The sequence below is a fragment of the Emydura macquarii genome, unplaced genomic scaffold (genome assembly GCF_026122565.2).
Source record: "Emydura macquarii macquarii isolate MOO-44397 ecotype Brisbane River unplaced genomic scaffold, CSIRO-AGI_Emac_v2 contig_691, whole genome shotgun sequence".
NCBI lineage: Eukaryota > Metazoa > Chordata > Testudines > Chelidae > Emydura > Emydura macquarii.
Window position 1 is genome coordinate 11,719,590 of NW_027130828.1, and position 19,183 is coordinate 11,738,772.

The 19,183-nt window shown below is 43.5% G+C and overlaps 1 protein-coding gene across 3 annotated transcripts in view; it reads right to left on the minus strand.

Moving 5' to 3' along the window:
* PKN3 (protein kinase N3) overlaps positions 1–18,872 on the minus strand; it is a 22,699-nt gene extending 3,827 nt beyond the window's left edge. Inside the window, exons 1-18 of one of the 3 annotated variants that reach the window (XR_010918603.1) lie at positions 18,538–18,872; positions 15,319–15,601; positions 14,534–14,688; positions 13,050–13,179; positions 12,776–12,927; positions 11,460–11,658; positions 10,952–11,143; positions 10,587–10,696; positions 9,782–9,925; positions 7,603–7,678; positions 6,376–6,565; positions 4,671–4,782; positions 3,619–3,695; positions 2,511–2,577; positions 1,739–1,830; positions 1,227–1,403; positions 1,075–1,137; positions 349–484 (exon numbers count right to left, since the gene is read on the minus strand). Coding sequence is in view for 2 of the 3 variants with exons in the window: in XM_067542024.1 (XP_067398125.1) it covers positions 349–425; positions 1,075–1,137; positions 1,227–1,403; positions 1,739–1,830; positions 2,511–2,577; positions 3,619–3,695; positions 4,671–4,782; positions 6,376–6,565; positions 7,603–7,678; positions 9,782–9,925; positions 10,587–10,696; positions 10,952–11,143; positions 11,460–11,658; positions 12,776–12,927; positions 13,050–13,179; positions 14,534–14,688; positions 15,319–15,601; positions 18,538–18,561 (2,320 nt within the window). In the remaining variant the exon portion in view is untranslated. Of the gene's footprint in view, positions 1–338; positions 485–1,074; positions 1,138–1,226; positions 1,404–1,738; positions 1,831–2,510; positions 2,578–3,618; positions 3,696–4,670; positions 4,783–6,375; positions 6,566–7,602; positions 7,679–9,781; positions 9,926–10,586; positions 10,697–10,951; positions 11,144–11,459; positions 11,659–12,775; positions 12,928–13,049; positions 13,180–14,533; positions 14,689–15,318; positions 15,602–18,537 lie in introns of those variants that run through there. The other 2 variants (XM_067542024.1, XM_067542025.1) reach the window with 2 other exon arrangements.
* Positions 18,873–19,183: the final 311 nt, after the last annotated feature.

Below are 19,183 nucleotides of genomic sequence, written 5' to 3' on the forward strand. Positions count from 1 at the left end.
CCTGGAGGAACCATGGAGTCTTCACTAAGGTCTCTAGCAGCTTGTCTCTACATTGTGAGGACAAAGGCCCACCTTGGGAAAACAGGCCAGCATGATGCTGCATCGTGGCTCCACTGAACAGTCAAATGCATTGTAAACTCCTTTATAAATTACCCAGCAAGAAGGAACAGGAACTGCTCCCAACTTTCATTGTGGTCAAATAGGAAGAATTTCTTTAAGTGGGATTGAACACAACTGTTAGTGCAGCAATTTCACTTGTTGTGCTTATGAACACGTTACAAAGCCCTAGATTCTCAGTTGCTCCAGCAAGGGCAATGGCTCAATCTTGGTACCATCAAAGTTATTCACCTTCCTTACACAGCCCAAAATCTGCAATCTTCACAAAGCCCTCAGCATCTAAGAGCAAGTTATCCAACTTCAGGTCCCTGCAGACAGAGGAGGAAGAGAATGAGGGAGTGACGTCTGGGAGTTGCCATAACCATAGCTATTAGGAAGAGGAGAGTAGAATCAACATTGAACAGAGACTGCATTTGCTCAAATATTATACCACCTCAGAGGATGCTCTTCAAAGACTATTGCATTTATTCATTTATTTTCCTAAGGAGAACATCATGAAATGGTTCTGTGCAAGGAGGGGTTTGCTCTATCAAAGGATGTGTGCTGCTAATAGCAGGCCCCATTGCCAGAATGTCCCTAGAAAAAGGACACAGGTTACCTCCCCCCAGTTCATCACTGCTTCAGGGTGGATGGCTCACTGGCAATATGTCTGACAGACAGCTTCTTAATGACATTCCTTGACATAGTTAACAGAAGTTGGTATGGTTAATAGAGATACAGGTTTGGATATGTCCTATTTCTGCCAACTCATTCCAGTCAACTATAGAAAGGATCCAGTTAAACTCTTGAATATGATGGCAGGAGCAGCTGGAAGGAAATGTGAAATGTCGCTGAGCTGGCCAGAATGCTAAAGAAACCTCAGCATGGCAGTGAGTTGCAAACTGAACATGTGACTCAGTGGGCAATTTAATATTTGGATTACTGGGTTTCTTACACTTTCCTGTTATGTTATGATACCTGTAAATAATTTTCATCTCATGTAAAAACTGGAGTCCCAGCACTACGCAGGCTGTGTAGAACCTGAGAAAAAGAAAGAGTTTTCACTACAGAGACTTGAGAACCAAGTCAAACATCTGTGGTACTTTGAAACCTGAATCAAGTTAACTCACTGCGTCACATGTTCTGGAAAGACATCCGAGTGAATGCGCTTCATGAGATCACCACCAGGGGTGTATTCCATCACAAAACATGCATGATCTGGCGTCTGGAAACATGCAAACATGTTCACCAGGAATGGGTGGCTGGAGGAGTTGATCACTTCAAAGATTCGCTTCTCACAGTTCAAGCTGCCAGGGTTCAAAGAATGAAAATGTCAGTGCCACAGCTCTGCAGAGAAGCCTGCATTTGGAGAAGGGGATATCTTTACACAGAGTTACAGAAACAAAAAAGGGAGATAACATTTATCTTGTATAGTTCCAAAACTCCAGTTTTATTTTCTTCCTCTCAGGTGAGTGATTTTACTAGATGCCAGGAGCAACACTATTACAAGCTTCCTCCAAGTCTTGATTCAAGCCTTCTGATGCTTAAAAGGGATCCACTATCACATTAATGCTGAGACTGGCATGATTAAAGATGAGATCTCAGCCTCTAGTGGAAGTGCTGCTTCTGGATAGAGACTCACCTATCAATCTCATCTCGGCTAATGATGTCTTGTTTCTTTAGGGCTTTGATAGCGTACAACTTCCCTGTTGCCTTGTATTGACCTAGCAGTACCTGAAAGAGAATAAAAAGCCAATAATCCAACACTCCCAGTCATTCTGAGTCACTCCCTCATCTGGCTACTTGGACTCCCTCCCACACAGCCAGCAAATACTCATACAAATTGCTCTTGTCCATTCCAGATAGTCAATGTCAAAGCCTAGACCAAGTAACTCCTATGAGGGTTTTTTAGTTTTCTGCATGCTCTGCACTGAATTGCTCCAAATGAAACTCATTTTAAATGAAGTTCTTTTAAAAATCTGGAATGTCAAGGCCGGCTCTATGGTTTTATAGCTGCTCAGTGCTCTAACCACCCAGGAGTTGTTAGCTCAATCTTTAGGGAGGAAGAGCACCTAATGCTGTCCTCTGGTGACCGCTATGGATGATGCAAGGAGTGACCATGATGGGCTCTGGAGCTAGAGTTACTATATGGGGCATGTGAAGAGAGGATAGGTGAAGGACCTCACCCCTTAAAGGTTCATTGCATCCTTGGAATCCCTAAAGACCTGCTTATTAACAGGAATATAAGCTGTTCCTTTGTGAGGCAGCAGCTGATTTTTCCATTTACAGTGGAATGAGTCTCTTTTCCTTTTAGAATATTTCCACTCACAAACACTAAGACACAGAGGTGGAAAAAGAGAAGGGCTCAGCTTTAAACCCACCCCCTCCAAGGAAGCCCCTTATTCCCACTCTACCTTCCCAAAGTGCCCTCGTCCCAGCATGGCAATGCAGCAAAAATCCTGAAATTGAATAGCCCTCTTCCTGCAGGCAAACAGAGAAAGCACTGCTGAGACAAGACATAGAACATTATGCCATGGAACATTATGCCATGGAACATTATGCTGGCCACATGCTGTTACCAAGGAAACTAAAACTGTAGATTCTAGAATCTCTTGGAAAAAATAAAAAGGCAGCTAAAAGGCTTAGTCTAGAAACATCGTTTGCTGGGAACAGGTTTCACTCTCCTCTGGTGAGTGAGTTGTAGGACTAAATATCTAGTCAAGAAAGACAATTGTCCCTTCCAGAGAGAAGGGAGGTAAGTCAAGGTATGTGTCCGATTGTGTCTTTGCTACCAACTTCAAACCTCTACAGTGAGGGTGAAAATACTGACACATTAATGCTCCTACAATAAGGAAATAGTTGAAGCTATAGATCAGCTAATGTTTATTTTGTTAGTCATGCATTTTTACATAATTGATAGTTCAATATTGTTATTGTGTTTTTTACCTAGCATTTTCTTGTTGCATTTTTCTAGTCCGTATCCTTCTTATATACAGCCTAGAAGCAGCATTACACTCTACAAACAACTTTATTTTTTTATGTGTACCCCCCATGCAATGGAAACGAATGTTTCTCAAATAGCTACAGTAATAAACAAGGGATAGGGTTTACTGGAAGGTGCTTTTGAAGTTTGTTACATAGTATTCAGAGAGGTATCTAAATAGCTCACACATTTAAGCTCTGGAGAATTTCAAATGCTTAACAATGAGGGGCCATTTGAGTGAAGTTAAATTATTTTACCTTCTGCTAGAAAGGTAATTATATTGCACCACCTTCTAATAAGGTAATGGTCAAGGGTCATTACACAGATAACGCTATGCAGACATCTGGATAAATAAGATAAAATGCAGCGTTTTCCTTGTACTGTATAAATGCAATATGAAAAGTCTGTTACTGAGAAATTAATTTCCTAATTAGAGGCCAAAATACCTATTTAACAGAACTTAAGACTGATGGTAAAAAATTTCAACTCAATATCCCCTTTCATTATGTCCAAAACGGCCCCAGGCTGTCCACAATTACCTCTGAGAAGCCCAGTTTGGTGTTTCTGTAACAGCAGAGCTGCAAGTCCTCTCTTCCACATGCAGCCTCTTCAGACACTGAATGGAGAGAAAGTCACCACATCCAATTCTGCAGAATGGTGTTTGCAAAGTGCCGCTGGATCAGATCAGAACATGACTGGAAAACCCCATACCCAAGCCTCCATCTGTGTCACCCATCAATGACCAGAGAGAATGTTCTTGTTATGATGTAAACAGGGATTGTCTCTGTTGTGAGTGGAGTATGGCCCACAGAACACATGAGCACAGACTGTCTGTGGACACTTAGACCATTTCTATGTACTGAGCAATGCAATAAGCAGATTCTATCTCCCTGTTGAAGTCAGCCCCCTGTGTGGATACCCATTTGAAAAAGTTTAGGATGGATCATGGCTTTTCCAGGAAATTACTGCATGTTTCAGTGCAATTCTAGAGAACTCTGGTGACCACAGAGAATGCACTTTCGTCTCTGGGAGCACACAAAAGTAAAAGAGCAAGATGTGTATCAGGACACAGGTATTTAACCATTACAGCACTGAGAACTCACATTTCTGCCTCTCCTCTAGCGACTGCTCCTCCCCCTCAGTGAATGAGAGCTCCTCTTCCTTCCCACCCAGCTCACCCAGGAGGAAAGTTTTACATGACTTCCTGTTTTACAGCACCTGCAAGCTCTACATCCCTGCTTTCCCCACTGACACCTCTTCCCCACTTCTGGCCTGAAATTCCAAGGTGACCTACTTCCCACTTCGTTTCTGCAGGGAAAGGCAGTTTATAGGATTAGGGAGATGAAGCACCTCCCCTTTGAGTCCAGATCCGTCCCACCTCTGAGAGACCAAAAGCCCAATGCTCCACCCAGTTGGATCCTAAATCCCTGGAGATTAGCCAGTCTTAAAGCAACATTTTCCTGAGGAGTCATTAATTTCCTGAGAGATACAAGTCAAAAAGGACTCAGATTTGGGAAGAAAGGATAGGGCCCTACCCACTAAAGAAACTTCATCAACACACAAAAATCTCCCTATCAACCCAGATCCTTACCGGAGAGTCTGCAGGAGATGGAGAAACCTCTTTGGAATCTTCTGTCAAAAAATGACGTGGAGGCTTAGGCGGAGGTTCCTCGCCAAATGTCAGTTTAACCACTGGATAGTCACTGCATTTGGAAGAAATGTTTTAAAGAGGTCTTTATGGAATAGAATACAGTACAGAGGATACTGTAGAGTAGTGCCAGAAATTACACAAGCAAGGTTTCAGTTAATCCTAAATGCACTGGACAGTAAGACACCTGGGATTCAAGCCTGTGAGAAATCAACAGGCAATATGTTCCTTTCAAATGAAGTGTAAGGAAATAAGCCTTTATTATGCTGCTGGTGTTTATACTCATGACAGGTTATCTAGCACTCTGACTTTATGAGTGATGAAAGCTATAGAAATGCCTATAAATAAAACAGCCATCTGATCAAGAATTTAAAGTAAACATCTATTTTTAACAGTGTCACAGCAATGAAGTTTAGCTTAATAACCAACTTGATCTTCCTCATTTGCAAGGGCTGGTGGACCAGTGAAAAATATCCTCTTCTACAGGAGCAAATCTAAAAGCTAAAATACGTACCTTTGGTGGTTAGGTTATTTGCAGCTACAGGAAAGAGGGTTAATGTTATATACCAGTACCAGTTAAATTGTGGCCTGTTAAACTGTGGCCCTGTATAGAGCTCAGATAGTATATAATGAAGAGAATATGTACCATATTTGAGGTTGGGCCTGGAAAACTTTATTTGGTCAAATGCTAAATGAAGTTTAGTACTGATAAATGTTAAAGCAGCTTTTGACTTTAGATGAAAGGGCACTGAAGCAGGCCATACATGTGCCCTCGTTTTCACCACGCCTGCAGTTCTCTTTCCCAATGTCATACCTAACATCATAAGGAATGAATGGGTCTTACACCATTAGATGGAAGTCTGTTACTCACTCCTTCTAACATGAGCCTCTCACAAGTCCTGTTTACAAAGGGTTATCTGTTTGTGGTCACTCACAGATTTTGCAGGAAAACAACCACCTCAGACTGGATTCTTCTACTATAACCTCAGATTGAGACACCAAATTATTGGTCCACATTGAACTATGGTCAGCATGCTAGAACCCTAACTGCATGTCAGCACTGCAGCTGGGAGGTGTGATTTCCAGTGTGGGTAGACAGACTTGAGCTAGCTCAGCCCAAGCTAGTGCCTAAAAATAGCATTGCAGCACTGGCAGCAGCTCGGGCTAGCTGCCCAAGTCCAAGCCCACACAGCAGACACCATTCTGAACCATCTCTTGCTGAGGGCAGTTGAGAAGCAACTGGAGTGGCAACAGATTCGCACCTGCCTCTATGCTCCTGTACAGGAGCATGCAGAGGCATACTGTGCAGGCGGAGACCATTGGACACTGCTAGCTAAAAGTCTCTGATCGAGGGTGCCCAGGCACATCCTATGGTGGAGCACCCATAGGGACATATACTCAAAGAGGAATCGTGATTCTGGAAATGTGTTCAATGGTCAACAATAAATCAGAGGTGGCCATGCAATACTGAATGCTCAATAAAAGTCCACACCATCTCAGCCAGTATTAGCTTTGCTTAATAGCCTGAGCTGAGTTTCATACATAGAACTTTCACACCAAGGGCTTTCTCTACGCTATGAAGTTTCACCAAGTTTTAACTTTATGCCCATTCTAGTTGTCACATAGCATTAACTGGAAAAAGACTTACCTGCTAAACATGGACATCGAATCAGTTCGAGTTTTCAGTGGTGCTAGAGAGGTAAAGTCTGTCCGAATGGGAGCATGAAGTGGGGGACTTAGCGTGCTCATGGAACTACATGGAGGGAGGATGCTCATCATCAGACGGCCCCAAGTAGCAATGTTTATGTTCATCTGAGAAGCTCGGAGAAACTCTTTTCCTGGGAGAAGCAGAAACTCAAATATTACTGAGATTACTATGTCAAGCACTACATAAACCACTGACCTACCTAGCTCATCTAGGCGGCCATTGGTTCACCCCAAGGAGGCCCAATTTGAGGATGGTGGGTTAAGAGGCACCATAACTACATCCACCTAGACAATCAGACGAGCTGACAGCCTCACATGTAACTAACAAGGAAAGTGGTTCATAAGGACTGTCCTAGTATTCGGAGCTGTAAAAGACCTACCAGTTCATCATGTCCAAACCCTGCAAAGGCTAGATATAATCCTCATATAGAGGATGTATCAGATATTAAGCTGATACTCTATTAGACCTCAACCAAAAGATAATATGAAGGTACCATATTCTCATTTTCCACCCACACCTCCATGCTGAATTTAAATCCCATAGCCTAAGAACAGAAAAATTGTGAAAATAAATGTTTGATTCTGAGATTTTAAGATCTTTCCATGATTCTTCTGTTTCCTGCAGAATCAAAGTTATTGTTTAAAAATCTAGCTTTTCCAATTGCAAAGCTCCTTCAGAGCATAAATTCTCTCTCTCCCTCACCAGCTGTGCAGAAAAAAAAGCCATTCACCCTGCTGAAATGTCAACTTCAAAGCCTTGTTGGACAATCAAATGTCCCTGTCCACACCATGGCCTTGTCTAAATTAGACTTTTCTGGGAAATCTCTCACCACTGCCACTTATCAGTGGTAGCACTGGTGGTAGAACAGGCATAGACTGAGGCTTGGATTCTGCTAGCAACAATCCTATTAAAAAACTACTAATCATAGCTCCTGACACTATCATCATGTTAGGCATGGATATAAACAGTGTACAGCATGTACGTGCCATGTTACAGCCATGCTTCCATCACTTTCCTGATGAGTGGAGACATTGCCATGCTCTATAGATCTCACCTACACACATACTTTTTGGAATGTGTGTGGGTTAATGTACCACAAACCTATGCAATAACCACATAAGTACACATGCTCCTACTGGAGTGGCTGTCCAGTCACAGGCTGGTTACCTTTCTGTTTGGGGAAAATGCGTTTCTGGCGCTGCAACTTGGACCGTCTCTCAATCACAGGGTTACAGAAGGTCACCTGCCAGGGAAGCAGAGGAGACTTTTCAGGGCAGTCCACTTCCTTACTGGACACATGCTTAGTCTTCTGTTCAAAGAGACCATTCACAGCCATTCAGCAAACTAGGAGTCACATATGCAGGTAGACACCAGACTGAGTTATACTATCTACTTCCCTTTTGTTAAATTAAAAATGTCCATTAACCTGGAATACAGAGAACCTGACAAAGGCAGAATGACTGGCTCATAACATTTCTAGAGTGACTTTCATCCCAATGGATGCCAATGTACTTCTCAAATTATATACATAAAGCACTGCTGAAATGCAGCTATCTCCAAAGTGTGAAGCAGCAGTCAGTCAGTCCACAATGTAAGAGTGACAAGAGGAGAAATTTTGGCTAAGGAGACTGGGTCAGACCCCAACTTAGAAAAGATGCCCTGGAATGCTTTTGCCTTCTGCAAAGGAGACAGGACTGTGGTTTTTAAGGTGACCTGAAAGATTCCCCTCACAAATTGAGTTCCATGTACTTTATTATCTCAAAAGATGAAGGGATTTGATCCCATTCTTCCAGACAGTCTGGGTAATTCAAACCTAACCTTTTTAATGTAAAGTGTTACTGATGACTCCTAACAAAAGTAAGTCCAAGACTGTAATTTTTATGTAATGCCCAGGTAATTACACTGGGCCCCTCTAAGGGTTACTCTGTCCTGGCTATAAACACACTCACCCTTTTAAAGTATTTCTTTCCTTGGTTTGAGTTGGTGTTTTTGTCCTTAACCATCTGAGTAGATTTTGTCAGCCAGAAAGGCCCTCCTCAGGGTGGGTAATAATCAATGATTGTTTTTAAAAAAAATCAGATTGTGATTTAAATCAATTTTTTTCATTTAAATTAAATAAAACTTTATTTTTAAAAATATTTTAAAATGTTTAAATTATGGCAATCTATGTTAAAGCCTAAATTTACTGTAATCTATTAAAATAATTTAAATTAAATAAAAACATAATATTATGTAGTAAATGTTTGCTACCAAGTTTTAAAGAAAGCCATATCACTGAACTGTTGAAAGTCACTAAGTATCTCACACCAGGTTTTGTTGACATGTCAAACCATGCTAAGCCAGATTTTTCAGCAGCTGCAGAAAGGATATATTTTATTTCAGTTTATTCAACTAATTCAGTTTAATGACTACTTAATTCAAAGTTAAGAAATCAATGGGAATTGTAAGTTCTGGAAAACCTGTTTTCCTCTTTCAATCTATGAATCAAAATTAGGTACAGGAGAATGAAATCTATTAATTCTAAAATCCTGAAGGATATGGTGACACAAAACAATCAATTCAATTCACTAATTATAGATAATACCTTCTTTGTTAAATAAACCAGTTAGTTTTAAATGCAAAACATGTTTTTATTAACTTTTTAAAAAGTATCCAGCATATTTAAGGTAGTTTGATTTAACTAATAATTTTTAAATGCTGTTTTGTGCATTTTTATTTAATTTTAATTTCCATCTACATAGAGCTTGACACAAATCAGAAGTAAAATAAAACAATCATTCTCTAGTAAACAACAAACACATCATTCACCATTCCCTAACACAATAAAAAATTAAGAATCTAAATACATGTAAATTAAGCTATATAATTACTTAAATAAATGTGTATAGATATAACATATCCTCCCTGTTCAGTCCTTTCATTTTGAGATCAGCAGCTGTCTCCAGGGTAGACACCACACTCTAAACAGGTCGGGGGGGATGGAAACCATTTCTATTACAAATGCTCACCATCCAGTCTCCTTTCCCTACCAGAGACCAAGCAGATTATCTTTGAGATATAAAAACTACACGTTGAGTGAGCATCGGAGTGTATCTAGAGGTTATAGTAGGGAAATGGGAGTCAAGACAACTGGGTTCTAGTCCCAGCTCTCCCACTGACTCACTGTGACACTTTGGGTAAGTCATTTCACCCATCCATGTCTGAGTTTACTCATTTGTCTGCAACCTTCCCAACTCAAAGAGAGTCAAAACCCAGCAGAATTACCTATCACTTCAATGTATACCCAAAGAAAAATTCTGGAGCAGTGATTTTTCTAGAAGAGAAAGGTAAATTCTGAACCTTTTACCTCTGCAAAAAGCATCCCCTGGGGTTCGAGAGAGAGGCACATCCCATGGCGTTCATTATCGAGAAAGTCATCCAAGCGCAAGAACTTCACTGCACACAGCTCTCTCCAATCATGCCAATAAACTGCAATCTCCAGCTCCCGGGACTGGAAAAAGAGAAGCAGAGAGCTTAGTAATGAACCAGGCCAAGGGCTTGGCATACACACATTCCCGTAACCTACACATTCTGAACTCTACCTTGAATTCTGACGCTAATTCCTTTTCCTGGCTTGTAGAAATGCCATGCAGCTAAACAATGCATTGTATAAGAGACATACTCCAAGGAAGAGGTGATAGTTCCTCAACCCTATTGTTTCCCACTCCCTTGGTCTTTTCAGACCTTCAGCAGCTACAGCTTTCTTTAAAGAGTGCTCATCTTCATGTAATTTCTTGACTTTGCTCCTACATAAGACTGATCCTCATTCCAAATATCCAGAAATGAGCTGTATTGAGGGTAAATGATGGAACATGGCTGCTAGAATGGGGACAGAAGAGGGGCATCAAATACTGCTCAGATTGAAGTATTACCAGAGTAGTACTTCCTTAGCAGCAGAGAGAGATAACCTGAAGATTTAAGGATAGGGAGGAGGCCACATTACATCCCAGTAAAGAGATGGATCAAAAATGGAATGATAAGTAAATCAGCAAATCCACAGAAACAACTCAAATAAAATTAAAGAACGAACAAAGGGATACAACACAGGGGATCTGAGGACAAGACTGAAGAAATCCTGGAATTGCAATCATCCTATAGAGATATAATCTTACCCTATCCAGTTCAAAGACAAAGCTTTGGTCCCAAGCTTGGTTATTAACTGGACCCCAGTTTGTCTGACCAACCACTTTATTGTCCACTTTGAGCACAGCAAGCACCTCACCTGGACAAGGGAGAAAGTGTAGGTTACAATTTTTATATGGCTATAAATCCAAATATACTTCTTGCTGGAGGTGTCTGCACAATCCAATGAGATTTCCATCACAAGAGATCACTAAGGGGATAGGAAACCAGATGATTCATCCTCTTCCTCTATTTCTGGAGCCAGGTTTCCTCTCATTGCACTCACAACAGACTGAAAGATGGTAGACATACTAGAAGACACCATCACTGATCCAACAGGGAACATCATACTCACTACACAGCTCTTCATTCCGCAAGTGCTTTGCTGCAGTACTGCGGCCATGAATACTCATCCCGGCTCGTGCTCGGGTCAGGGACTTCACATCACTTGGGCTCCCAAGGTTGGGTGATGAACCAATCACTCGGGAACGTCCTGGAACCTTTTCCAAAAGATCCTGACACCCCATCAATCTCACTTCCAGTGAACCTGAGGAATTTCATCAGAGCAAAGAGTGTTACTCTCAAGAGAAGTGAAGTTATTCTAGTGTCAGTCAGTCCACGTAGGAAGCCAGACACTTTAGATTTACACTGTCTAGGTGTCTTATGCTTTGAATCCAGCCCAGGTCAGTAGCAATTAAAGTCATTACAATCTGACAGCTTTTTGGTAGCCTATGTGAAACAAATGTAGAAGGACCTGGTCCAGTTCCTAGTGGACCAAGTGTCTACATCACAAAAACAACCACAGTCATAACATGGGTATATAAGGAAGAAATATTCCCCACCCCACATGCAGCCTCAGGTACCTGTAAGGGCTGTGGGCTTAATCAACGAAGTGAAGGGCTGGACACTGACATGCTGAGCTCCCGGAGATGAAGCATTCACTAGCTCCTGCTTGATGAGTGCCCGCTTTGGGTGATCAGGAGAAAGCTCATTAAGCTGCTGCTCCAGGGACAAGCGCAGCAAATCAATCTTCTGAGAGGATTCTTGCAAGCGACCCTGAGCCTAGTAACATGGAGCAGAGAAAAAGCTAGTACAGGCTTTGAATGAACAGCCATTGCCATGATCTTGGTACTACTAACACTTCACAAGCAACACAAATTCCCATCCTCAAAGGCCAGGCACCATCCTTCTCATAAAGGACAAGAAGGGACTATCAGCACCACTCATTCATCCCAAGTCACTGCTGCTGGGGTGAGAGGGATTCTGCCCTGAACAAGCTCCCATCATAGGATTTCCTGCTCGAAGAATAGATTAGGATAAAAAATTCCTCGCTGGTTTCTTACACACCAGTGCACCATGAGCAGCCGCCAATTTGGCCTCCAAGAGATTTCTAATTAAAAATGACTGGCATAATGAATGCCCAGGTTGAATAATTATAACTAACACTTTCCACTTATATAGAGCCTTTCATCTGAGACCTTCAAAGATCTTTAAAAACATTAACTATAGCTCACAAAAGCCCTGTGTGATGAGTCAGTATTATTCTCATTGTACAGATGGGCAAACAGAGGCACAAAAAGGATAAGTGACTTGCCCAAAGTTACATAGCAAGCAACTGGCAGAGCCAAGAATTTCTGATTCACTTTCTCTGTTCTAAACATTAGAAAAATGAAAGAGATTGTTGTTTAGTTGACTGTAAGCTCATTTTTTCCCTTAGCTTTATTATGTAAGTCAGTTGGCAAGTTCTGAAAATGTAATGTCTCTCATAACAGTAGCATATGACAGGGAAGCTCTATATGTGGCTTTTTAAAAAACAGCCATTGCGTATTACTGGCAATTAATCAGATGGCAATGACAACTACACAATCTCTCTTAAACAGCCAGTAATAGCAGTTATACAAGGGAATTATCACCTTCTGCCGCAACTTCACTATAAGCAGGGACTGCAGGATTGTGGGACTTGTGGACAGGGTCTGCAGCCATAGTCGTAGTGTTGGGGGATTTAGACCAATGTCATGGGACTTGGAAGTAGGGAGCCACCAGGTCATTGCCAAGAACAAGGCTGCAGCATTAATGGGCCACAGCTGTAATGCTGTTTTTCCTCTGAAAAAAGATTACTAACCAGCCCAGGGAAAGTCACCACCAATGTTTCAAATAGCAATACTGCAATAGTACTTACTTCAGCCAACACTTTGCGATCTTGCACCCGCCTGCCTCCCAGGATCTTCACCACATTTTTTGCCCCCTCAGCCACAGCAGCCTCAATGTGCAGGTGATGCCGCAGTTCCTCAATGCGCAGCTCCAGGAGACTGATGGTGCCCCCCACCTTCACTGGTAAGGTTGGAGATAAATATAGCAAACAGATAAGCAAGCGGCTGAGCATCTCAGGCATTAGGGCTTCCCACTTCAGCAACATCTTCTCTGAGTGATGTCAGATATCCAAAACATCTTACCTGCTGGATCCATTGCATCTTCCATTCCACACACTGACTGAGATACCTTCACAATCTGCATGCGAATCAGCTCAATCTTCGTCTTGCTGTCCTGGAGCATCTGCTGAGCTGTTGCCAGCAGCTTCCGGTCCTGGAAAGACAGAACAGATGGCTATGGAGGTCCATACAGGAGATAACTGAATTTTAATGATTGGTAGGCTAGGACAATAATGGGCCACCACCACATGCAAGGCCTTACAAGGTGTTCCAGAAGTCCTAAAACCTCACACAATGCCCACTTGTTCAAAGAAGACACAAGCAACAGGGCTGAGGATTTCCGACCACTGTAGATCCAGATGAGGGATTTGTGATATGCTGTGACACCTATGACAGATGTGACGAGTTTGCTAGGTAACAGTGCCCTGCCCTGTGGGTACATTCAACTAAGAGTTTTTTCTGATGTTGCAGGGAATGAATCTTGTGCTTCACTGGTCAGTTGTGCTGGCAGAGTTGTATGGGTGGAAGTTTGGAATAAACCAGAATGTCCAGGTTCTTTATCTTGCTCATATAGTTAACTTAAGCTTCTTAATAAAACTTTATTTTTAATTCTTCTCCAGAATATTAAATATGATTATACCAAACACAAGAATAAGAAAGCAGTAAATTCCCAAAAAACTGTTCCTTAAATAACTCGTACACAGAGATTCCATTTACTTTCCTCCATCTTAAAGTCTCTGTTGACATAAAAACAGTATTGAACCAACTTGGAACATCATACCAGAAACTTGATGATGTGGGATAGTGTCACACATTAAGGATCATATTCCAAAATATTTTATTTTCTTACCTTAGGTCAGGTGATTTGTCCATTCTCCCTGTACTGCCCCAACACCTCTCAATGCCTGGATTGGCTTTTCTGGAGGCAGCACTCCAGAGTGCAGGACTGTGACTGACAAGACACGCCACTTCTAAGATATTCTCATCTGTTTCTAATCTAGAGGCACTACCACCAGTGTTACAGTCTGGTAGACATTCTAATGTCTAATACTAGAAACTAATATCGAAGAACAGAAGCATAATCAGTATCTGAAGACTAGGAAGATAGAAATTGCCATACTGAATCAAATACCTGGTCTATATAGTCCAGAATCCTGTCTCTAACAATGATCATCATCAGAGGCTTCAGAGGGAGGTGCAAGAAACCCCACAGTAGGCAGACTGATTTGAATTGTGCTAAAGTATTGCCTCAACAACATCCTGTGATAATGGGTCTAACACAACCAGCATTCATAATACTGTTCCCCCATGGGATAGCACACCATGCTGTCCCAGGGCTGTGCATCAGCTCAGGAACGCACAAAAGCAACCTAAAACAAACAGTGCCTTAAAGTGTCTTCCCTTCATACGCAGATCGCCAATACAGATTTTTTGTGATTGCACTTTTAATAGAAATCTTATTCCATGGCAGTCAAGCTCCCTACTTATTTCTGTTCAGCAATGCTCACCTTTGATGTTGCATTTGAATACATCTGGATCATGTTCTCAGCTCCCTGTTTCACCTTCATCTCAATGTGCAGCTGCTTTTTCAGAGCCTCTATCCTCCTTGCCACCAGGTTTGGGTTCCTTTCCCAGAGACAAGGTTTCGGGGACATGGAACCACCTGTTCAACAACATAATGAATTCCATTACCCTCCTTCTCATGGTCCCCTCACAGGGCAATAGATGGGATGAGGAGAGGAATATCAAAGAGGGTTTCATCTTCAAAGATAAGTACAAAATACTGCCTCAACTGAAGGACAAATTATCCTAGATTACCCTAGTCTACTATTGACCCATTATGAAAACTTAGGGCCTGATCCTGAGAAGCCAGAAGTGAGAATACCAACAACCTCCAATCTCACATTCATACCTCTGTCAGGAACTTGCATGTTGGATTCTACCCCAAAGCCCCTACTTTCTCTCCCAAGCTCTGTAAGTTCACACAGAGTTGCCTCCTGAACTTCATCTATCTCAATCAGTCTTCAGACCATTCTAATATATGTTATCATCTTCTTCCATCTTGATTAGTGCCAATCACAACTTTTCAGACATCAATATCTCTACACTGTTCATCTTCTCACCTGGAGATAAGCAGGAACAAGTTGAGATTCCTCTCCTAGAGGGATAAGATTTTTCCCTCCCATCATACTAGCCCCCAATAGAAAAAAAAGAAAGAAAAGAAATGAAAGCATTGGCTATAATGCTCACTTGCTGAAGCTATCATGCCCAACAATCACATCCCAAAATCTACCTGTTTTGCTGTACCCTTTCTCTGTTATTACAATCCGGGCATTAAGCTCCTGGAGATCCCAGTGCAGCTGTTCCAGTTTCCGATTGGAAGATTTCAGCACATGCTCTACATGCACCAGGTTCTTCTTGTCTGTTGTCACCTTGCGCAGGTTTTCCGCCCCCTCTTTGATCTTCAATTCCTTCTGGATAGCTCGACGAATTAGTTCCTTCTCATCCTCCAGTTTCTGCTGGAATCCTGGATCCATGAGGTTCACCCCATTGCTCATTTGCAGGAGATAGCTGCCCTACAACCAGTACCAAAGAAGAGAGAGTTGGAGAGATTATGTGATAGCAGTAAGGTGAGTGTGCAACAAATCAATAGGGTTCTACCACTTCATCTCAACTACAGATGGTTTCAAGACCAAAACCTTGATTCCAACCATCACCAAATTTGGAAAAAGATCAGATCTAAATTTTAACTTTGCAATTTGGGGCCCGTCTATGATTTTAATATACTCCAACTTGGCACTAACCCACACATGAGGTGAGTCCTCACAAAAGCTTATCTTGTTGTTATTTAATGTCTATTTATATTTATGTCCCTTAAATGAGTACCAAAGGCAAGCTGCAATTTTTCCTCATTGTGGTCATGACTCTGAGTTCCACTGGCATTATATAACAGGTGCAGATCTTTATTTTAACATGGCATGAGCTGCCAGTTGTCCAAAGCTACATGCCAGTCGGCCAGCTGGAACATTTTAGAGGTGTTATAGCCATATACTAACTTTCAGTGAATGTGTGACCAAAACTTCATCACTGAGGAAGAAAAATAAATTAATCCATATCTCTGTTTGTATAAATTAATGAGTCAAAAGGTCAGCTGTACAAGCTATATCTGAAAAGGCAGCCAGAGCCTGTAATTCCAACCCCCATCCTAGCTGTGATTTGCAAGCAGTATGGCTTCTTTAAAATTTTGCTCACATCTAAATTGACCTGACAACATTAAAGTCTACTATTAGCTTTGCTTTTAAGTCAATTTTAAACGTATTTGTTTTGGTGAAAGGTGCACCAGTGATAACTCTGGACAGATAGGCTTGGATTACAGCCCCAGAATAGGTACAGCTCAGACAGTGCAGGCTTTCCCCACACTGCCCCATGAATAGGAGGCTTCCCAGCCAGACAGGGACAGACAGAGCCCTGTCCACAGACAGTTGCTTCTGGCTCCACCCCCTGCTGATGACACAGTAAGCAGCTCCAGGCAGGGGACTCTAGAAAAGGAGATGGTTTAAAGGGCTCCATAGCAATTAAAGAAAAAATATATTTATATAAGTAGCCCAAGACTGATGAATTACTTACCATGATTCTCACTTTTATACAAAATGAAGGGAAACAAAATAAAGTTCCTGCCACACACAGTGAATTGCCCAATCTCACACAAGTTGCCGTCAGAGCTAGGAACAGAATCTAGGAGTCCTATCTCCCAGTAATATTCTTTAACATTAGACCATACATATAGCAACAAACCACACCAGGATTTGCATTACTAGGTCATTGGCGCACATCATGAGTGGTTAAGACTTCAAATGCACCCAAAGTACGTGCCAACTGCCCAGAAACACACAATTGTTGAGTCATTGTAATGCTGTTTTTGTGCTGCACATCACACAGCTAGTCTTATAAGCATGCTCTCCACATTTCTTCAGTAATCAGATGTTGCTTAAATTTCAGTTTAATAGTGAGTGACAGAGAGAGAGAACACATTCTATTTTTACAACTGGCTTAAACCAATGTTAGGTTCACTACAGACTTGACAGCCAAAAAAGGACACTTAGGACTGGTAAGAAAACAAAGTGGCTTAGGTTTAACATCCTGACTCCTGGAAGTTCTCACCCAATTAGTAAGGCCAGGAATCTAGCCAAAATCCCTAACAAAATAAATGTTTCATCAAGAGGAACTTGAATCATGGAGCCCTTGAGTCACTCAGCCAAACTCTAGCAGCTCAAGGTCAGGAAACCAGAAAATCTTTTGTCTAGTGTGTAGTAAGTTACTAAAAGGAGTTTGGGAGTTTTTAATTACATCTTAAACAAAAATTAGAAAAAAAAGTGCCTATTTCTTCTCTTCCCAATCCACAATGATAGGTATATGCAACACACCTATCTGGGTCCTACCAGCACATTTGTACTGACAAAAGTATAGGGTGGCTAGCTGATGTGAGCTTAGTGCTGGCAAAAGGTATTGGACTGAGTACCCTGGAAACTGACATCATTCATTTATCCATAGAACAGATACAAGAAGGAAGAATTCAGAGATGACAATGGGAAAGCGCTGGGGGAGACACTAGCTGATTTCTCCAGTGGCCAATTTTTGTCCCTCTCCTGATATGAACCGTCTCCCTGTTCCCCTCGGCCTCCCCCCAATCCCCTCAGAACCTCCGCCCTCCCCCAGGACTCTTCCCCCCCCCCCAATCCCCTCAGAACCTCCGCCCTCCCCCAGGACTCTCCCCCCCAATCCCCTCAGAACCTCCGCCCTCCCCCAGGACTCTCCCCCCCCCAATCCCCTCAGAACCTCCGCCCTCCCCCAGGACTCTCCCCCCCACTCCCCTCAGAACCTCCGCCCTCCCCCAGGACTCTCCCCCCCCAATCCCCTCAGAACCTCCGCCCTCCCCCAGGACTCTCCCCCCCCCAATCCCCTCAGAACCTCCGCCCTCCCCCAGGACTCTTCCCCCCCCCCAATCCCCTCAGAACCTCCGCCCTCCCCCAGGACTCTCCCCCCCCCAATCCCCTCAGAACCTCCGCCCTCCCCCAGGACTCTCCCCCCCCCCAATCCCCTCAGAATCTCCCCACCACCGGAACTCTCCTTCTTCCCCACCCCCCAAATATCCTCTGGATCTCCCTACACCCGCGGGACCGCCCCAGTCCCCAGGATCTCCCCGCACCCCCCCGGAACTCCCCGCCTCCCCAATCCCCTCAGGATCTTCTCCTCCCCAAGGACTCTCAGGTTCTCCACAACCCGTGGGACTCTCCCACCTCCCCCAATCCCCTCAGGATATCCCTCCGCCCGCCGGACACCCCCCCCCCTCCGGGATTCATCTTCCCACAGTCCTCTCCAGATTTCCCCCGTCCCAGCGAGTCAGCCGGACCCACAGCGCGGGGACTCCTGGCTCCGGACCAGCCTTGTGTCTCCTGCCCTCAGGACCCGTTTCGGATCTCTCCGCTCAGACAAGTCTCGCTCGCTCGCTCACCTGCCGGGGCTCTCCGGCCGCCATGGCGCCTCTTCCCCCACGGCCAGCTCCACACACGCGGCCCAACGAGCTTCCTCGCCCGGCGGAGCCACCCGCAACCGGCACTTTTCAAACTTCAACCTTAACTCCGGGAGGAAAGCGCGAGCGCCGCTCGGGAGCCGGGAGCCGGCGCCCCTTGGCGGGACTGAGGACGGCAGCGCCACCTGCCGGAATGCAGGGCGCCCCGCTCAGGACTGAGGGACCCAGCCGGTGGGATCTGCAATCCCCTGCCCGCCAGGAGGGAATCAGCGCCGCTTGCTTTGACACCGGGATCCGTGGCCCCGAGCTCTGGAGTTCCAGCAAGTGGGTGTCCCTCGCCAGGGATTCAGAGAGCTGGTCCCACCTGCTGGAGATCTGCATAGCCAATGAACCTGCTGGGTAATCCAGCGATTGGGTGCCACCTTCCCTTGATCCAGGAATCCAACAGCACCTGACAGGATGTGTAAACCCAACACTCTCTGCTAAGGGTTCAGAGATCCGAGAGGGAAAGAGTCAATAATTAAACACGGAAGAGGCTCTGAAGTGCCGCCTAAATTCTAACACATTCCCAGGCAAAAAGTCAAGGTGGAGTTAAGGTTGTAAATTTTAATTTTTTCAGGGAGGGGAA